This window comes from Bactrocera tryoni, chromosome 3 (assembly GCF_016617805.1).
Source record: "Bactrocera tryoni isolate S06 chromosome 3, CSIRO_BtryS06_freeze2, whole genome shotgun sequence".
Classification (NCBI taxonomy): Eukaryota; Metazoa; Arthropoda; class Insecta; order Diptera; family Tephritidae; genus Bactrocera; species Bactrocera tryoni.
Genome location: NC_052501.1, coordinates 4,579,806 through 4,600,803, shown reverse-complemented (window position 1 = coordinate 4,600,803; position 20,998 = coordinate 4,579,806). Strand labels below are relative to the sequence as shown.

At 39.3% G+C, this 20,998-nt stretch overlaps 1 protein-coding gene across 3 annotated transcripts in view; it reads right to left on the bottom strand.

The window, feature by feature from the left end:
• Positions 1-972: 972 nt before the first annotated feature.
• The window catches only part of LOC120772326 (FK506-binding protein 2), a 33,271-nt gene continuing 13,245 nt past the window's right edge, over positions 973-20,998 (bottom strand). For 2 of the 3 annotated variants that reach the window (XM_040100858.1, XM_040100857.1), the window contains exons 3-5: positions 3,214-3,302; positions 2,922-3,121; positions 973-1,307 (exon numbers count right to left, since the gene is read on the bottom strand). In XM_040100858.1, the coding sequence (XP_039956792.1) occupies positions 1,128-1,307; positions 2,922-3,121; positions 3,214-3,302 (469 nt within the window). In that variant the 3' untranslated portion in view covers positions 973-1,127. The remainder of the gene's footprint in view (positions 1,308-2,921; positions 3,122-3,213; positions 3,303-20,998) is intronic. The other variant, XM_040100859.1, reaches the window with a different exon arrangement.

Genomic DNA, 20,998 nt, shown 5'->3' with positions numbered 1-20,998 from the left:
ATGCCAATGTTCAATCCAATTTTCCATACACTTGTTATAAGCCTCGGTTGTGTGTTTTCAGCAAAATTTGGTTTTTTGCATCGTTTGATTCTCAGATTAGAAGAATGGACTCTCCATAAATTAAGTATATTTCGGACGTATGTTCCACTTTATTCGGATTATTGCGGGCATAGGACTTCTACATGCGTTGTATTTCTGAGGCAACCTCTATGTCTCCTAGTATTTCAAGCTTAACATAATAATTTCAGTCCCTTCTTTCTCCATTTGAGAAATACGCTCCCCTTCCCCACTTTTCAACCTTCGAATTAGGTAATATTAGTACAGCGGCTAAATAAAAGTTTAACTCAACCAGCCTCCATTTGGACCTCGAAGGCAGTGTTCAGTGTTTTCTCAAAACCTCTCCAGAACCTTGAGTCTAAAAAAACAAAAAAAATGCCAAGAAAAAATTAAAATTTTTTAAATAAACTTTATTTCACATTTTCTTCCATCCAATACAATATTTGCCATAAAAAATGCTTACACATATTGTACAAACTATAAATTTTTCATCAAAATTAGCATTGCTCATATGTACAACATAAATTACAATGTTAACATTTTACTTAAGTGTGTGTTGTTTGCATGTGAAAAAGTACAAAAGAAAATAAAATCATTAATTTAAAATGCGAATCGCATTATTGACTATAAAAAGCGAATAATGATCAAAAAATAACAAAACACAAATTGTTTGTGGACTTTTTATAGCTAAGTAGTGCCTGTTCCTTGCTTTTGTTCTACGTCTTGTTTTAAAATGGTGGAGAGAGGAAGATTCTTGCGTCGCGGTTATAAATAAAAGTTTTTATTTAATTTCACTTCAACGCTTGCTTGTAAAAATATTTTATGTACATGTATGTATGTACGTATGTATGTTTAACCTCATTTTCCTACAATGCAATTTGTTGTTTTTTAATTATTATTATTTTTTAAGTTATGTACGTATATTTTTGTGAACGTATGTGCGTGTGTGTTTGTGTTGTTGCGAATGCATGAGTGTGGGATGGAGCGTAAGCTTCAGCTACCCATTAATATAACTACTATTGTACAAGTATATTTGGCAACTTTGCCACCACTCGCCAGTCGCCGTTGACTTAGAGTTCGTCGTGTTTGGGACCGGAGAACTCGTCGTGCGAGATGAAACCGTTCTTGTCCTTGTCTTCGTGTTGGAAGATCTCCTCAACAAGTTTGTCGTTCTCCTTGAGCATGTTTTTCAGTTCCTCTGAGTCTTGACCTTCAACGGCGGTCATTTGTTTCTTAAGATATTCGCTGACCTGAAGGAAGGAAAATACATTGAATTATGGAAAAGTTTGAATAATACTGTTGAAATATGTATGTATATATACCAAGTATGTATGTATGTATATAGCATGTATATAAGGTGCATAAATGATTGTATAAATTAATGTTAGTTTATCATGCAGTTTGAAAAATGTTAGTGCACTGGAGGTTTTGCCCATGCAAAAGCTACCAAAACACACACAAAAATTAATAAATGTGAGTACGATCACATACATATGTACTTCTAAAAGTGCTAAGTCCTTTAAAATATTTTGGTCCAGGCCCATCATTAAATTTTGCATTGAGTTGTAATCTAATACGGAATATAAAGAGGATCTTGGGACCTCACGTCACAAACGAGTAATTTCAAGTCCTCTTTAAACTTCGGACTTGAAGAAAATGTATTTCCAGATTCGAATTTCCTATGTTATTAGATATCCCAATATAATCTCAGGTTCCATACAGGGTTTGTCCGGAAAGTAATAGGACTGAGTCGATAAAAAAAATCATTGAACCAATTGTTAAAATTCTTTAAAAGCTTTCAAAATAGGCTACTTCTGCGACGATGCAGTGCTGTCAGCGCGATTTTCAAGCATTGAAGGCGTCACGGAAGGTATTCTCCGGAATAGCCTTGAGAGCCGAGGTGCATGCTGCTTGGATACCCTTCCATAGGTCTTTTCAGGCAAGGAAACAAAAAAAATTGGCCGCGATGTGAGGTTGGACCCGATTGACCCTTCGTTTGAGTCTCTTGAGGACCTCCACGTAAAACTTGGCGTTGACGGTTTGTCCAGGAGGAACAAATTCATGGTGGACGATGCCTTTGATGTCAAAAAAGATTATGGGCATCGTTTTCACTTTTGATTTCATCAGCGACCTCTTCCCGGCCCTCCAAAAAGGCCTGGTGCCACCGAAACATACCGCTTCTTGCTTAAGCAACAGCCTGTCAGCTTTCACACAAAATTTAATTGCATACCTCTGCTCTAACGAACGCTGCATTTTCGGCTTACACCGCTCACAGAAACACGTCGCGGGAAAATGTTTGTCCTGAATCTCCAGGTGCTCGGAGACAACTGACCAGCCGATCGTTCGTTTGCTAGGAACGCCTTCTACAGAATCCAGTCGGCGCGCGTGCGTTACGAAGTACAGTTGCGGCGGAAGAAAATCAGTCCTATTATAATAATTTCCGGACAAACCCTGTACTTCTACTCTTTCGAAAGAACAGTCCAATAATTTTGAAAAATAGTACAATGACGTCTCATACTATGGAGCTTTGTAGTTCCCTATATTCCGGAATTTTTTCGTTAAAATAAAGTTGGATTTAAATAAATACCCATATAATCTATGCAGTGAAAAGATGTAGGGAAGATCGAGAATAATTATTTCGTAACCCGGAGTTATCAGTCCCGGAGCTCTGCTACAATGTTTTGTAAATTTCTATCACCAACAATTCACTACAATCATCTTCGGGCCCCGGTTTACTCTCTACCGCCCTAACTGTATATTTAAGTATATCTAAGTCATCATCACCACCATCACCAATTCCATTGAACGTTCAACACAACGTCTTAATGTAACTAATTACGTGGTGAAGAAAGTGCGATCCATACATAAACGTTTACCTCATCACGGCTCAGCTGCTTGTCGCCGTTCTCGTCGATCTCCTTGAAGACATTGGTTGGTGGTGGAGTGTTGCCGATATTGATCAATTCGACTTCAAAGAAGAGTGTGGCCTTTGGTGGGATGACGTTGCCAGCACCACGATCACCATAACCCAACTCGGGAGGAATGACCAATTTACGTTTCTCGCCTGTGCAAATATGAACACATATAGAAATTATAAATAAAATTATGGCTATAAAATATGGTAATTATTATGGTAGAATATTATTTTGCACTCACCGACGCACATGTCCAGTAAACCCTGGTCCCAGCCCTTTATCACTTGGCCAGCGCCAATTTGGAATGTGAAGGGTTGATCGCGGTCAAAACTGCAACGAAGAAGGAAAAAAATACATTGTTGAAGAAATATTTCTAGGAATAATAATAAAAAAAAAAAAACACTTTAAAATTACTTTTTAGTTCTCCTTTGATACAAATCTTGTTACAGATTCTAGCCTCTGCTTAAAGAGATCACCTTTTGAAAGAAGAAAACATTTGTTCACTTTCAGGAATAATTTCAAAAGAAAATTTAAATACCGTTATTTTTACTAGCGCTTAATACCTGTGCCACAACCAATGAAATAATTCATCATCAGCCTTATTCTGAAATTTACGATGTGAGAAAAAATTAATGGCAGCGAGTGGATCTGCATCTCTGCCTTGGAGTGTGCAACCGGAAAGGGTGATAGAGTGGTACGAAAAAGCTCGAAATAGATGCGCTGGGTGGTTGTAGCACATGCTCCGCCGCTCACACCAGACTACCCAAGAAAATAAATGTACCATTTGCTGCCGAGTTAGCGACACCTTCGGCAGCCAAGACGAGCCAAGACGTTATCATAAGCAGAGGTGCATATTTGATAATAATTGAGTGCGATACACTCCATCAAATGGCGATATAAACACAATAACAACATTGCAAAAAAAAAAAAAAAAAACTGGAACGAACACGCTCGCTTACACACACACACACACACACACAAATTGTGTATAAATAAGACATGGTGCTAATAAAAAATTGAAGAGAAAAGCGCGACAGGGAACAACTCGCAACCATCCTTCAAACACGACAGTCAGCCGCAGCCAAGCGTCATGACTGTGACAGTATTGGGGGGCGCTGGGGAATGGTTGGTGCCTCCCTTGCAGTTATAGCTTCTTAAGAATTTATGAAAAACAACCGTTATGGTGTTACCCACACAACGATGTAGACATGATGTGGATGCTGATGAGTTTGCGGAAAACCAAATGTTGACATAATTTTCCTTTTTCAGAGTGAGAGCTGCTGAACTGATCAAACGAAAATTCGTTACTTGAGATTTTGGAGGAGAAAATTAATTAAACAATAAACTTTATGAGCTACTTATATCAAAAAATTTAATGAAAATTTTGTTCTATAATGTTTATGAGAATTGTTTGATAAGAGCGAATTAAGAAGGGGTAAAGAACAAGAAAAATATTATGACAATGCAAATAATTATTGATTCAATCTATGTATTGACAACTCGTGGACTGATATTTGTGAAGCTAAATGAGGGGCTAGACTTACTGAGGGCAAAGAGATCACATCTCCTGCGATCGAACTTGAGTCAAAAGGCTTTTGCGGCAGCCCATGTACCGGTGGTGGCTTAGCGCTGGCCTACCTTCCGCGAAGCCCAGCTATCAAGTAGTAGAACACAAGAGGATACGGGAGTACCCACTCGCTTCCATTCTACCGATAGCGGTTCTAGGGTGCCTTTCCTTGGTATTTCATCAGCTTTGCAATTTTCTGCGATTCTTCTATAGCCCGGCACCCATACCAGTCTTATCACAAAGACACTCGATACTATTGATAGCGGGATTAGGCACTCCTCGACCAACCCTGAACGCACTGTAAATGAGTTCAAGGCTAGTATCGCCGTTCTGCTATCTGAGTGATTGGTTATTTCTTTGAAGGGGGCTGCACTCCGGAGCAGCGGAGCTACTGCTACCTTAATGGCTGCAACCTCGTTATTCGGCTTCCAAGGAAGCTTTCTATCCAGTATGAGCCCTAGATATTTCACTGTATCTGCCAGTAGCAGACGGATGTGTTTCATTTGCGGCAGCGGTGCCACTGGGATCTTATCTTCTAGTAAGTAAAACCATCTCGGTTTTTGGCGAGACTACTTTCGATCGCCCAATTTGCACCAGTACACGGTACTTAGAAACTTTCCTTTGACCATAAGTGCTACATCGTCTGCATAGGCAATCATCCGCCAGACACAATCTTTAAGATCATAGAAGAAGAGTGAGAACTCCACCTTGTGGGGTTCCCCTACTCACGTTAAGGCGCTAAGATAAACCAGACAAAGTTTTTAGGCGAGAAGAAGTTTTGATTTCAAAAACCTGAAACCAGTATTTGAAAAATTGGGTACTTTGCTGTAAGAACGCTGAATAATAGCAACAACATAAATGAAATGAATATGAGAATTGTTGGCACAGCTTAAAATAGGAAGCAACTCTTAGCTACAATGTGCTGAAACAAACATTTTCCAATGCCAATAGAGTATGCGACCAATTAAGAAATAACATGCTCCACACTTGTCCTTAGATTCTTAAAAAATTTACGATTTAAAACAGTATGTGAAAGCATAAAAAGTTCGTAGGAAAAACACAACTTCCGAACAACAATTTATTATTCGTTGTAAGTTGACATTAGCAAGGCGGGAAATATTGGGAGCCGCTGTTTTTGTCTCAACTTTGACAAGCAACAAAAGTTAGGCGAACTTTGGTGAAAAATGAAAACTACACCGGCGGGAATGCGCACGAACGACACCGTTGGTGTAAGTAAATAAAACTGCAATAAAAAATATTCTTAACAGCCATAATGGAGGCGCAGTTTTTAAAAACGATACAACGATGGTCGAATAATGATAACGGAAATTATTTAAAGGAAAAGGAAAAGCAGATTCGAGCAGATTTTTTTCAACTAGAATATTGCTGTGTTATATGCTCCGGGACAGTGATGGGACATACGGAAAAATTTTTTACAAATTCACATTATTTCTGAGAAAAAATTTCTTGAAATGAACACTTATTTCAAATGAGCCATTACAGAGGTATCTCCTTAAAATATGTTTAGTATTAACATCTCATGAGAGTCCTTTATGATTAAAAAAATTGATTCATAAAAAGGAAATGAAATAATTTTGACTCAATTCATCTCAAGTTGAACTCTAACCTCAATCATAATTTCATTCAAACACAATTTTTATATATAATGCTTAACTTCAAGTAAATTTTCTTACAACAAAAGCATTTTTGATTATACTTTGAAGATGACACCCAACAATACTGTAAATTTATGTACATATGTATGTATGTATATCTATGGTTATGTCGCATCATCTTCAGCGCGTCACTCGGGACCGTTAAGTCGAATATGATTATCACGAGTTGTCCGCCGGCAGCGTGACTATCACCGCAGAGCTTACTCACCACTGCGACGGCACTGTGAAGAAGCCAGCTACTTGCCACACACTCTCTGCCGTTCTTCGCTCACTTGCCGCTAGTTTCAGCTACAACTTTTATTTGCTACTTTAGCCGCTGCTGCTGCTGGAGAGCGCTTAAATATTTTATTTGCCTCTCTTGGGCTTTGTAACAATTCAAAAATATTGTATTTGAATTTTGCATACAACTTGACTGCTGTTCTTGTAGCTGCGTGTGTATGCTTGTGGTTGTGCGTGTGGGTTAGCGCGCCTAAGTGTATGCTTCCCACGGTGATGCAGCTTTAGTGTCAAGCGCACATTATCCGCCAAAATGCCGCGAAATTGTGGCGTAAAAGTGCCATAACCCTCGCCTTCACAAGACGCGCCCTACACAGCCATGCGAATGGGGGGTCTTAAGCACTCACAATTTTTTTTACAGGCAAATCTCTTGGTGGCAAACAAGAAAAACATGCCAAAACACAAATTTACAGTTGTGTTGTACATTTGTTTGATATTCCACTCTAAAAACAAGCGGATTGTGCACGCTTTGGCAGGGTTGCATGTATCACCGTGCGAATTTTTATTACACGCCACGACGTGAATTTCCAGTGCGATGTGTTTGTTCGTATGTGTGTGTGTGTGTATATATGCGTAGTCGTTTTATTTTTACAGCGGAAGCAAGAGCAAATCATTCGCGCGTTTTAAGTGACGGCGTACAATTTGAGTTGCTTAAATATGCAAGTGTATTACATGTGCACCTTTACCGTTTACATGTTTACCGTTATTCTAAACCTTCATTCATACGTTAAGATGTACATGTGCTTAAAAAAAGCGAATCGTATAAACGTAGATTTTATATTTTCAAATTTCAAATATGCTTTAAAACACATACGGACATGCATAGATACACATATACCGCTGTACATATGCTGCAACCTTGCCGACATCATCAACAAGGCTTAGGTGTCATTTTAAAGCCGCGCTGATCCCCATAGATTTATGATTTAGGCTAGATAATTGTTATTTTCGCGACGTGTTGCAAGCATAAACATATCTGGTATATATCTGGTATATACATATGTATGTATGTGAATACACATGGGTGCATATGATGCCAATTGCTATGTGCGTGTTGATACGCTAATGCCCACGCTTTGTGGATAACCGTAATAACGTTATAAATAAAATTTAGAAACGCAAACAAATTGGTGTTAAACGCAGCGATTTAGTTGATCAAACGATAGGTGAAAGGCACATTTGTTGTTGCAAATACACATTGTAACAATATTTATGTTTATGCAAAAATCGTGCGTTATGCATTTGCTGATATGAGCCAAAAGAATATTTGAAGAGAGAGAGAAAAATGCAAAAAAAAAATGAATAGGTAAATGTTTCCAGAGTTTTCCTTTAATTACTTTCAAAATTTAATGTCAGGTCCATTAATAATCTAAAAGGTACCCAGAAATTGTAATTTGTATTTAATTATTCATCAATATTTATTTTGTCGCCTTCAAAGTAATGCCCACGAGATGTAACACACTTATGAAAATCGACAGGCAAATGTTTTCCAGTGCTCGAAACACTTTTCATAAGCACTTTTTGGGATGGCCTTCAGCTCTTTCAGCGAATTTTGTTTTATCTCCTTATTGACCGCCTGTTCTTCCGGAACAAATTCATGAAGCACCAAACCATGAATATCGGGGAGGAAAAAAAGTGAGCGTCACCCTGATTTTTGAGCGGCTTTGGCGTGATTTTTTTGGTGTTGGTTCGTTTTTTCCCTTCAATCCGATGACGGTTGACTCTTCGGCAGTTAAAATACTCTCCATGAATGGGGGATCGGAATTCGCACGAATGTCCAAAGAGGCGTGTTTACGGTACTCTTAAAAAAAAATCTGCTTTATCAGGCCGAGTCGAGCAAGAAAGCGTTTCCTACCTAAAATATCCACCAAGATCATTCGTACGTAGAAATTAAAGATCTCCTGCCATTTCTCTAACACTTGTCTGACGATTTTCGTGCACCATATCCTTCACTTTTCTAATATTTCTATCAGTTGAAGAGGTAGAAAGTCGTCCAGAATGAGGCATGTCTTCAATGATCTCTTGATCGTCTTTCAAGGTTTTGTACCCCTCGTAAGCTTGTGTTTTTGATAAAACTGAATCTCCGTAAGCCTTTTCCAACATTCGCAACGATATTTGGTTAGAAATGAAAAATTAAAATTCTTTGCTCAAAATTTGTATCCATTTTAAATATCGTAACGCCACTACTGAGGTGTGCCGTCTTAAGCAGTTGCTGTAAACAAACTGGTTGACAGATCGCGCTCATATTTGGGATAGTAATTGAGGACAGTCCTACCGATATGTTTTTGAAATATCACACCTTTTGCTCCAAGAATGTCTAAAAGATTTAATTTACAGAATTAGGTTAGGTTAGGCTAGTCTGACAAACCAGTGAACCACACATAAACCAGTTTCGGTCCTTTGCGATAATAGATAGAGTTCAGTTACTAGGTACATGAGGAGTAGTCATCGTTTAGGATGCCTGTGATTGACGCGAATTTCAATAGACTCTGTGGCCTCACTATCGATACCTCTTCCCGTGTATCATACCATGGGAACCCCAGATGCTTACAGCGTAGTTTTGCCAATGCGGACAAGTGCATAAGAGATGCTCCATTTTGTTCCTGGTGTCTTCCTCTAGAGATTTCGTGCAGTCTTCCCAATTCTGCGGGCATGTGTCCCACCAGACAGTGACCAGTTAGTATTCCGATCATATTCCTACAGTCTCTTCTATCGAGTGGCAATAGGAATTTTGTGTACTTCCAATCTACCGTTTTGCACAACGCTTTTGCAGTTTTGCACCCAAGAAGCTCATTCCATCGTGTTTTTATTTTCTTTAACATGCTTCTCTCCATCGTATGGACAAGGCATAAGTATCCCATAGTTAACCACGTTTCCGGGTATTAGTCATACACAATTCTTGGCAATGTCGTCCACTATTTTATTGCCATCGATGTCTTTCTGACCTGCCACCAAGTAGAAGTGAAACTGCTTGCTTTTGGCAACACTTTCCATTGTTGCCCTGCTTTCCAAGACACTTCTGGCTGATATGCGATGAGAGATTGCTGCTTGGCTGTCTACGTTGATGTTGACTTCATATTTTATTTAGCTGCATTGGAGGCCAGCTTTGCGGATTCCGCAGTAGCTTAGTCCTCAGTTTAAAATGTACAGCAGTGGTCCGGCAACTTAGAGAATGACTTGAGAACAATGTAAATAAAAACTTGAGCAATATCGTTCTTGGGATGACAATCAGTTCTTTAATCTAAGCCTGTATTGATACTAAAGAGCGGTTATGAATTAATACAAAAGCATGTAAATAAATTTGACTCGGACTGACAATGTGAACCTGTACGGGTCACATTTGATTTGTTGCGCGGGAAACAAGCTGAACTTAAACGATTTGGTAGTGAGTCAAGGAGATAGGCTGAGTTTCTGGCTGAGCAGTCTTGCTTCATTTCATAAACTCAAACTGAGCTCCATGAAGTAATTGCCTGATTTGTCTTAAAGTTGTTATATTATACTTCAATGCGAGCAAAGTTTTTGGAATCTAGCTCTCAAAGAAATAAATTATTTTTACCTAACAGAAGCAGTAGACCGTACCGTGAGACGAGTAAACCTGAGAAAAATGGTTGTGGAAATCATAACAGGATCTTCTTATGAGCAATTCAGAGCGTCTTACTAATTTTAGACAAATTTGAAGAGATCCATTTGCGAAAACCTCACTTGTTCTGCTAACTTAATGAGCAGTTAATCAAAACGTGCACTAATCAATCTGAAAGACTTCCAGTTGTTCAGAAACTCTTTAACTACTAAAAAATTCTCGGTCGTTTAGTTGGGCATACGCATACTACTATATGATTATGTGGATATTTTGCAATGTTTCGCTTGTGATAGAGGCTTCGCGCACGTGCTGAGGCACATACTATATGCATGTATGTATGTATATATGGATTTAAAAACAAAGCCCTTTATATGTACAAAGAGTAGTGAAATGAGTGTGCTTGCTTCCTGCCGCGCATTATCATAAAGTCAATGGAGGTTAACCCGACATTACATCTTTACCGCACAAATACTCAGTTTTTTTTTTGCAAAATTCCAACGCTTTACTTCGTTTGCAGCTTTGCACCACACTGCCCCCTCACCCTAAAGTATTGCTTTTTATTTATTTTGTTGACTTCGCACCTAAATATTTGATAAGCTTCGATTTCGATTCTGTAAAATGTAATGCAACAACAAAAGACAGAGACAGTAAACAGCGCACACACCAGGAGTGTTGTAGGATTCAAATGAATTGCGGTGGAATGTGAAATTTTTTATTCATAGCAGCAACAAAAACATACGAGCAGGACTTTGTACACTCTTTAATGGCGCTGGAAATGGAGCTCTGAAGTCATGTGTGCCAACAATAAATGTAAATGTAAACAAACTCAACCCGACGCTCATTAAATATGCGACAGAATGGCTCATTGCCACTGTCATTGCGTCGAGCGGTGGCAGGTATGAGAGCGCCAAATGCTGGCACGAATCACACATGCACATCGCATGATACCAGCTGTAGTCGGTAGCAGCTGAAGCGCTAAAAAATTATTTCATTTCAAAAGCAATCCAATTCAATCCTTTTTTGCGGATGCGTACGAAGTGATTCATTCGACTGGTCGTGCGTTGGCATGTGTGTTTGTTCGTACATTGCCTTCGGCTACAGGATGCGCGCCAGCAAATCCCATAACGGCATCGATTACTAAATAATAAAGCACACAACGTTGGGATTTTTATGTGTTGTAAATCGAAAATCAACAAACTCCGCACCCAAAAAAGGAAAAATAAGCTCATTGGGAGTCGAGCGCTCCCCCCTGTGGCGCTTGAGGAGGGAGCGTGCTATTCTCAAATACAACTGTATTGCAGAAAACTCAGCTGCCAGCTGCCATATAACTGACTGCAGTTAAAGATACAAATATGAGCGGCCATCAAGCAGTTGGTGTGAGACCGACTCGACTTTCTTCAAAACGATTTGCGTGTTAAAAGTGGCAAAAAGTTGCTGCTTCTTCTACTCTTCGCCTCTATTTTCACTGATTGAATTGATTATGTAAGATCTAAAAACATATTCATGTGGCAAGCTTTGCCAGTTCTTCTTTTTACACCTCCTGGGTATCGTAATCGCTTGGTCACCACATTGGACTTTCGAATTCACCGACTCATCTGTACACATACATACATGGTAGACAGTTTACTTGAATTCGAAACTGCAATTACTCGAAAAAAACTTCGGCCAAGTGTAAATTCGTTAAAGCTCGAGCGCTTTGCTCTGCTGCTCCCAGTGGAAAAATTGAAAGAAGCGCGTAAACTTGAAATTTATGGCTGGCGGCTCTGCAGCACGTACAGCCATTGGCGCACACACATATATTACTACATATGTATATATATGTACGTATAATTTTAAATAAAGTTGCTGTAAATTTGAAGAGAAAAAAATTAAAAAAATTTATCGTAATAAAAATGTATCCGCGTAAATCCAATCCGCTTAAGCTATTCACAGTGGGTAAGAATTCCGAACTCTATGGTCAAAGTTTAGAACAAAACAGGAAACATGTTAACTTTGGCTGAACCGAAGCTCCTAAAACTCCTAAACTCCTAAAAGTTGCATTTCTTTTGGCAAAAAACGGTCTTAACAACATTTTTCTTTTTTTATAACGGGTGATCCGAGTAAAGGTACTTTTATATATAGCTGAGTGTACACGAAAACGGTGGAGAGTCGATTCAGCACCGTTCGCCGCAACTCGGATTGACGTACGAAATATAGCTTGTGTAAGAACTGAAGCCGCTTGACCTTCCCAAGCGACAACGCTTTGCTCTATGGATTCTTGAAAAGTTCCAAGAAGATCCGACTATAACCGACTATTTGATGCATGAAATGGAAGCTCGTGATTTTGGCGAAATTTGGTTTCAACAAGACGGCGCCACTTCCCACACATTACATCAATCAATTAATTTATTGAGAAAAGACTTCGGTGGGCAGATAATTCCACGTTTTGGGGGAGTCGATTGGCTACCAAGATCGTGTGACGCATATTTCAGCGTTGAACTTTTTCCTGTTGGGATATGTAAAGTCTAAGGTAGGTAAGGGTAGGCCATGGAGCAAAACATCACGAGAGTCATTCGGCAGTTCCCAGTCGAAATGCTCGTACGAGTCATCGAAAATTGTACTCAACGATTGGTTCATCTCAGATGTAGTCGCGGCCAACATAATCTTCAAAAATTAAATGCAAAAGAATTTTCTTGCGAATGATAATAAACATTTCCCATTAAATTTGAAGTTTTTGTGTTTTTTCTTAAAAAAAAAGTAGTTAACCTCGAATTGGATCACTTTATTCGTCCGATATTGGTTGTTCCGACAAATGATCGGCTTCTTGAACAGAAAAAGATGTCTACAAAATTTCAAATCGATGTCTTGAAAACTGAGGAGTAGTTCGCGTTTATACAGACCGTCCCACAGACGGAAACAAGCATTAAAGATCATCCGTTTCCACGACAGTCGGGTCTACGTAACCGGAACTGACCCGGATTTTTATCCGGCCAAGGGCTGTCAACTTGGCAGAATTCTGCCGTTTCAACAACAACATCTCGAATAGGTAAAATTTATTGTTAAGGATATTTAGCTTTCTAGCTAACTAGCATATTTTGTCTGTGATACGAGTATTTTCGACACACTGTGCAATGATATTTTTGAATCTACGTTGGCTAGTCGGCGGTGTTATGGAGCAGCATTAATTATTCAAGCAATTCTAACACATATCCACTCGTTTGTTATGGCAATTCTACTTACAATATTTCAAGAAAAAGCTGGCACAATCTGCAATGCAAATCACGTGTTCTTAAGACATTGCCAGAAAATAATACCTTACTTAAATTTGGAGTAATCTAAGTCACTTATAACATGGTGTAGCCGAATATTACTAATAATCTGCACGTTTGACATCAAAGGATTAGATTTAAGGCAAAACTGTAGCATAAGCTTTGCTTAAGAAAAGATGGCTTATTCGTACTAAGCCTCGGTTTGAATGTGAATGTTATTGAGGGAGGTTATAATGGCATTATGCGAGGTTATCGCATTGAGGAGGTAGAGGAAGAAGAATGCTTTATTCTTAGTAATAGTAATATGTATTCCTCTTCTTCTTCTTTACTGGCGTAGACACCGCTTACGCGGTTATAGTCGAGTTATATGTATTAGCATAAATAATAATTACTTCCGATCGCAGCTGCTAAACGTAATCAACAAGGCAATCGATAAGGTAATCAATCGTTAACAGTCGCGGTTAACGGTAAGTAATAATTCATACTTCAAAGAAAAGTGTGTCAATTGGCGCAGCTGCCTTGACTGTGCCTATTATCAAGCGCCAATCATTGCAGCGCCGAGAAAGCTGCAGCTTAGGAATCGAAGTCCGAGACAAGGGGAGAATGCAATAGATACTGTAAGCATTGTAACAATGAGCTTGAACAACTCCGCGCTTACCTTGGATAGAGCAAAAAACTATAAACAGTGTAATTTAATGATAGCTCCATATGAGTGCCCACATACACACATACATACATATGTATATACATACAAATAAACATATGATTATTTAGCCATGAGTATGCGACAAGTTTGCAACTGCCGCTGCCTATTACCAGATAAAGCAGCTTATTGTCGTCGCCTTGGTGAGTGACCGTGACAATTATAGTAAATATTGTTGCAACTTGGCAGTGGCAGGCAGTCATTCAACCGCGTGCTGCAGGCATGCAACATGCATTAGAGCGCAGCGGCAAGGCAATTAGCCGCAGCAAAGCAGGTACGAGTGTGAATGCCAGCAACTGTGTACATATGCCGGTGTACAACAACAAATACCGAAGCTAAAAGCAAAACCTTGCCACTTGCCACGCGTGTGTAAGAAGAAGTGCATTCAAGTAAATATGTTTGTTGTGTGCGTAACGTGTTTTAACGCTGCTGCAGTTGACTTCCTGATTTGTTGCGTTAATTGTTGGCGCTTACCTCCGGCTTGCTTGCTGTTGTTGCTGGGCATGCATTCGGCCAAAGGAGTTGCATTGGCCAGCGCTTTCGCATAGCAGACAAGTTTTTCTGGCCAACTGCCTTCGGTTTTTGTTTATTTGCGCATTTATTTGTCGTCCGTCGTCATTGCGTACGCAATCCCTAAGCTGACTTAAGCCATAATGGGCGGCGTAAACACAAATGGCCGACGCGCCGAATGCGCAACAGCTGGCGAGTGGCGCGAAGCTTGCCAAGCGTATGGCCGCGGCTGCGAATTTACTCTTAATTTTTCTTATTTTGTGTTATTTAATCGTGTTTTTTCTGTTATTTTTTGACGCTCAATTAACGGCGGCGCGTTTGCAGAGCCAAAACTTTCACTTGGCTTGGAATGCTAGCAAATACACAGGGACACACACACGCACACATCTTTTATTGTCGTCGTATATCTGCAGTCATCTTCCCACCACTCACCTGTTTTTTTAATTTTATGCAGTTTATTTACGTTTTTATTTCATAATCCGCGTATGCACCTTGTAAATTGCATTGCCCTCGGCCAAGTGTTTGCCATTCCATTCATACACACAGACTTCCGCGCTCACTAGTTGGTGAGTTACGGCACCGTTGCATCGTCCGTTCATTCAACAACATGTCACATGCCTCGCCAGGCCATTAAAAACTTATGAAACATCTTCAATTTATGTTTTCACCAGCGCATTCCTCCACGCCACTTTCCATAAGTCATAGCGTCCTTTTAGCTTCAGAGATGTGTGTCGTTGCTTCAAGGAGAGATACAGGTTTTGCATACACACATGTGCTTTTTGTTGTCTTTGTATTGTTACCGGTGCTCTGAAGAAATTTTCAGCAGCTACAAGTACTTGGCAAGGCGTGAAGAAGAAGAAATGGTATTTTCCCTACTCATAACAGGAAAACATACACCTGAAAAATGAGACGAACGACGAACTGACAGGTGGGGTTGCTACAGTGAGATATTTTTTTGAAGAGTGCAGTAATAAGTTCTAAACCTACTGAGTTTATATTTTTGGTAACGAAATTTAATATTGAGAAATAAGAATAAGATGGTCTTTACTACATAATCATCATCATTTTCTGCTTTGGAGTAGAGGACGTTAATAAATAGCCGAGTTAAATTTCGAACTTTCTCGACATAATACTCGAACTAGAAATTTATTTTAGTATTTTTCATTTAAAGTATGAGAGTTGTGATGTATATTTCCGATCTAACAACGGCGGCAAAGAACTGATAATGAGCATGCATCAGCTTCTGTGTAGAATATGGTCGGACGAAAGCATGTCCAAATCTGTGAAAATACCTGAGAAAAGAGGATCAAGATACAGCACCTCTTCGTCGATTTCAAAGCTGCTTTTGACAGCACGAAAAGGAACTGCATTTAAGTCGCGGTATCTGAATTTGGTATCCCCGCAAAACTAATACGGCTGTGTAAACTGACGTTGAACAATACCAAAACCTCCGTCAGGATCGGAAAGGATCTCTCCGAGACGTTCGATACCATTAGTCATAACAACAGCGCCGTTAGTTCAGCTTCCTCCAGGTTGGACAATGAAGCAAGGCAAATGGGTCTGGTAGTGAACGAGGGCAAGCAGAAATATCTCCTATCATAAATAAATAACAGTTGTCACACCCGTGACTTGGCTCCCACTTATAACAACATCTGATGAGTCGACGTTACGAGTTTTTGAGAGAAAGGTTCGGCGGAAGATTTAATGATGGAGCGATGAGTTGTATGTATATACGACGACACTGACATAGTTCAGCGAATTAAAAGACAGCTACACTTGGGATCTCCAATTGGCGTCAAAAAGCGGAAAGGAAGAACGATTGAGGCGCTATTGTAAACTCGGCTATAACCGCGTAAGTGATGTTTATATATAAAGAAGAAGAAGTAACCAGAATTGCACACTGTGCCTGAATTCAACTCAAGAAACTTTGGCAACACAAAAAGACCGTCCACATGAACGTCAAAAGAAGCGAGTTATTGTCTGCAAATTTTTTAGCGGTGGCGTGAAGTGACAAGAGTAACAAATTAATATTTTTTAGAAATACCCCAACCACAACGTGATATTTTACAGCGACGCTGGGCGCCAGTTGATTAGTTTGGAGGCAGAATGTGTCATTGCAATGCGATACAAAGGCGCAGAAGGGGTTGGCAATGGGTGGGAGATGGAATATTATCAGTTCATGTAATGAAATATGAGAGATGAGAAGACATATTTTATATGAAAATGTCTGTTGCACGGAGCTGTTGACCTACTTGCTTTTACACATAATTGATGAAAATGTTGGGGGGCTGCGATTTTTTTAAACAACCGAGGCCCATAAATTACTTAGCGTCTCTTTGACAGTCATAAGATAGGTTTGCAGGTCACTGACTAATTTCAATAACCTTCCAAACGCAACCATATAGTTTTGTATTTAAAAGCAAAAACAATTCATTAACTCGCCAAGTTGAGCTGCCAGCCAAGCAAAGTGATGAAAATTTTTGTGTAAGATATGTGAATGAAGGGGACAACAAGTGGAACTTAGATAAGCGTAAATAACAACAACAGTATGCTCCAACCTTGGTATAAATCATTTTGCATTGTTGTTGAGTAGTTCACGTGCTGTCTTTAATATGCATAGTTGGCCACGTAACCAATTCCTTCTTCCAACTAAGAAAGGCACACGCTTTACTCTACCGCATTGTCACCAGCGCACGTGCTACATTTACAAAAACAACATCGACAACTTTCAATGGCGAGCGTTGGCTGTTGACAACTGTGTCCTATTGTCCTTGCACCTGTCTCTACAGCCTTTAAATCTATCCGCTTTTCCGCTCATTTACGAGGGTGTGGGAAGATAAAAGCCGTGAGAACGTGACTCGACTTTTTTCGCTGTTCCACTGCATTCACTTAATTATTTATGAAATTGTTATAGTCTGGTTTGGTCCGCTTCCACTTCAACTTGCCCAGCCACTAAATTATCAAACTCGACTTGTGGACACACATACAAGCATAGGTATGTATTAAAATGCTCTGCCATCCCCGCCCAACCACCGCTTGTTGTCATTTTAATTATGCAAACGTTGATGAAATTGCAAACAAATGACTCCGAACCAGTTATGAGGATGCTACACCTTGTCTTTCTTCGCTGCACAAGTGAAGGAATACCCTGCACAGGCTGCTCATATGAATATATGTGTACATATATTTCGGTGTGTGGATTTTTGTTTGCATTTGAGTGTTCCGAATTAATTTTTCAATTTAATTGTCTGCCCAATTGAATGGGTTAAACGGACTGAATAATATTATTATAATTTTTTTATTTTACTATTACATAAAATTGAATATAAATAGGAGTTTCATGCTAGATATACAAACGAACATACATATTACCGTTTGTAAAGACTTTTTTTGGTATTCTAGTAGAGTTGCCAGGTAATCTTGATTACTAATAACTGAATAAAATTAAGGTAGGAAAAATATTCAGACGGTTTTTGAGATCAGGTGTTGATTGAAATTATGGAATCCAAAAGATTGGGACAGAAATCGAAAATTTCTCTTTATCATTTTCATAAGGCTCCTGATGGTGGCTTTTTTCACTCACATACCGTTGAAAGATAACGAAGGATAACAAGGTTAGTAAGGAAGCGGCAATCGTCACAAGAAATAGCATCTTTATTATCAGACGTATCGATTGGTTGCGTGGTTTTAACGGAATCGCTGGAAGTATATGAATTGGCAAGAGGTTACATCCTTGCTCCGCTTACATTGGAGTGGAAACGAGTTGTGCCTCCGTTGTCATCTTATGTTCTATGTAGCACTGGACCCTTGGACCTAGCGAGCACTTGGCAGGCGTTGGTCGACGACCAATATCTACCAATCTACTTATCCTCAGAAAAGTTCATCTTGCCGCAGGAGTTTTTACTGGACAGTGTCCAAAAGTCTTTCGTTCGGTGTGGCTAAAGAACTTGTCGGAAACAAATTGTCAAATTTGTATGAAGAAAGGTGAGATGGAAGCTGTCTTTTCTCTGCCATTGCTCATCTCTTGCAAGATTGAGGTGGTAACCAGGCAGTCATACTTTCGGTGAACCCGAAGCATAGTCGAAACTGACATTAGATGCCTCAACAAATTTGTGACAGGTTCAAAGCTCTTTATCGTTTTTTGAGGGTTCTTATGATATGGACATTGTCCAAAAGGCATTCATCCGCTGCTGTCAAAGAACTTGTCGGCCACAAATTGGAAAAGTTGTATGAAGAAAGGTGAGGTGGAAACTGTTTTTCTCTTCCTTTGCTCAGATTTTGCAAGATTGAGATGGTAACTAGGCAGTCATACTTTCGGCGAACCTGACAGACATAGTCGAAACTGACATTAGACAAGTTCAAAGCTCTCTATAGTTCTTTCAGAGCCTTTATGATAAATTTGAAAGTTTTTTAAAGTTTTAGGTAATGAAATATGGCCAAAGGAGATCCCTTCTAGGACCTTTTAAACTAACCTAGCATAAATTCCTAATATAATTAGTTGGAGGATTATAGAACAAATAAACTATTTTTCTAATGTGTGACAAACATAGCCTTAAACACAAACTTTAAACTGAATAAATTTTTATTATACTTGTACTAGGGAATCCGGGCACGCGTTGCTGCAGTATACATTTTACCGGTATAAGAATCCAATGGATTGTACTTGAAATTTAATTTTGCCTTTCTGGCCAGTTAATAGAGTTGTGCGCTTAATGGATTGTACTTTATAAATATGAACAATGTCTATGGTTAATGGAGAAGTCCGCATAATAGGTTGTCCATTTAATGGAGCTTTCACCGTATTCTTTATTTATGAATTGTTTTACTATCTTATCTTCTAAGTTGCTTCGAACTGGACACAGTGTGCTAAATTTTACTAAAATCGGTAGTTTAGGAGTCCAACGCGGACAAAAAACGTGACACGTACTTTTTATATAAGGAATAATAATAAATTTCGATTTTCTGACATTTATTATCAAAAAGAGAAAAAGAAACCATCACCAATGTCCAGCTATGCGCAAAGAATATTGGCAACTCTGTGGCTTCCCACATTGCGCATACCTTAGAAGTTAGAGCGTTGCTTGTTAGTCTCACATTTTAGCCAATTTCCTGTGCATAATGCAATTTTCGTCTCTTGGCACGCCTTTTACATGAGCAAAGAAGGATTAATCCTTTCTATAATTAATCAAGCACGTACATATGTATGTATGTATGTATGCAATTGAATTTTTCACCGCTTCAACGGTTGAATGAGTTCACATTCATTGCGTGCTTCCTTGTTTTTATTGCAGGACTGTTTCGCTGGCAATGAGTATTCTTTTTGTTTCAACTATCAATTGCAAAAGCACAAATGAAGGAGTAATAAATGAAAAGATGTCTTTACTCATAAGATTGCCAATCTTGAGTTGAGTTGAGTGGTATTGACATCAATAGGTTATTGTTTTGAGTTTGAGGAAGGAGTGGGGACTTTACCGCTCGAATGACTTTGATTGGGTCCGTGTATTTTTGTGTTGCAGAAATTAATGTTAAAGGCTTAGTGGCGCTTTAGAGCTGAATAAAATAAAGTTATGAATGTTTGTGTTTCAATATGCCAGCCGCTGTGGCACGCGCACAAGAATATGTTGAAAATATTTTTTATAAGCCATTAAAAAGCTGCTGGCGACATCAGAAAAACATTTTATTTTTGTTGTTTTCGTCGTATTTGCCTACAAAACGCACACACAATGCTAAGCGCTTATTTACTTTATAGCTTCAACAGCTTCTTTTCAACGTCTTTTCAACAAGATAATTGCTACATTATAAGCCAGCAGCGATCTGCCAGCAGACGCATACATGTCTAGCTACTTTGTTGTTGTCCCCGTCATCTGCTTGTTCTTAGAGTTTTTTTAGTTTTATAAATTGTAAAGGTAAATCTTTATTTAAGAGCAGAGCCAAGGCAAGCTGCAAGACGTCTCCCAAGCTGCAGCGCCAACTCATAGAACAAGTTAAAGCCGGCGTAAAAGAGTGGCATGCAACCGCCACTTACAGGCATTTGCACAATCAGCTTCTGGCTGCTTGACTTCTTGACTACGCGCTAATTTCCGGCGCATATCCGTTGTGGCGGCTAAAGTGTTGCTCATACGCCTCGCCGACTCTGCTGCCACAAATGCTTTGCGAGAGGCTAAGACACAGCACAGACTTTTGAAGAGTTATTTTGCATTTTTGCAAATGTTTTCTCCACACTTCTTGTTTAAATTGTAATAAGCAGACAGTTGACGATGCCATCAAAACGTTTACCCAGTCCGCCGCGGCTCATCGAAACTGATTGTCCAAATGTTGACTAATGGTCAGGCTAAGTGGTGCTCAGCCAGCAGCAACGTGTCGTGTGGCACGAGCACACTGTGTCGCCACATAGGAAAACTCTTGCTTAGCGCCATTCTATGTGTGTGTGTGTGTGTGTGATCTTGTGTAGGTGACTGCAACAAGT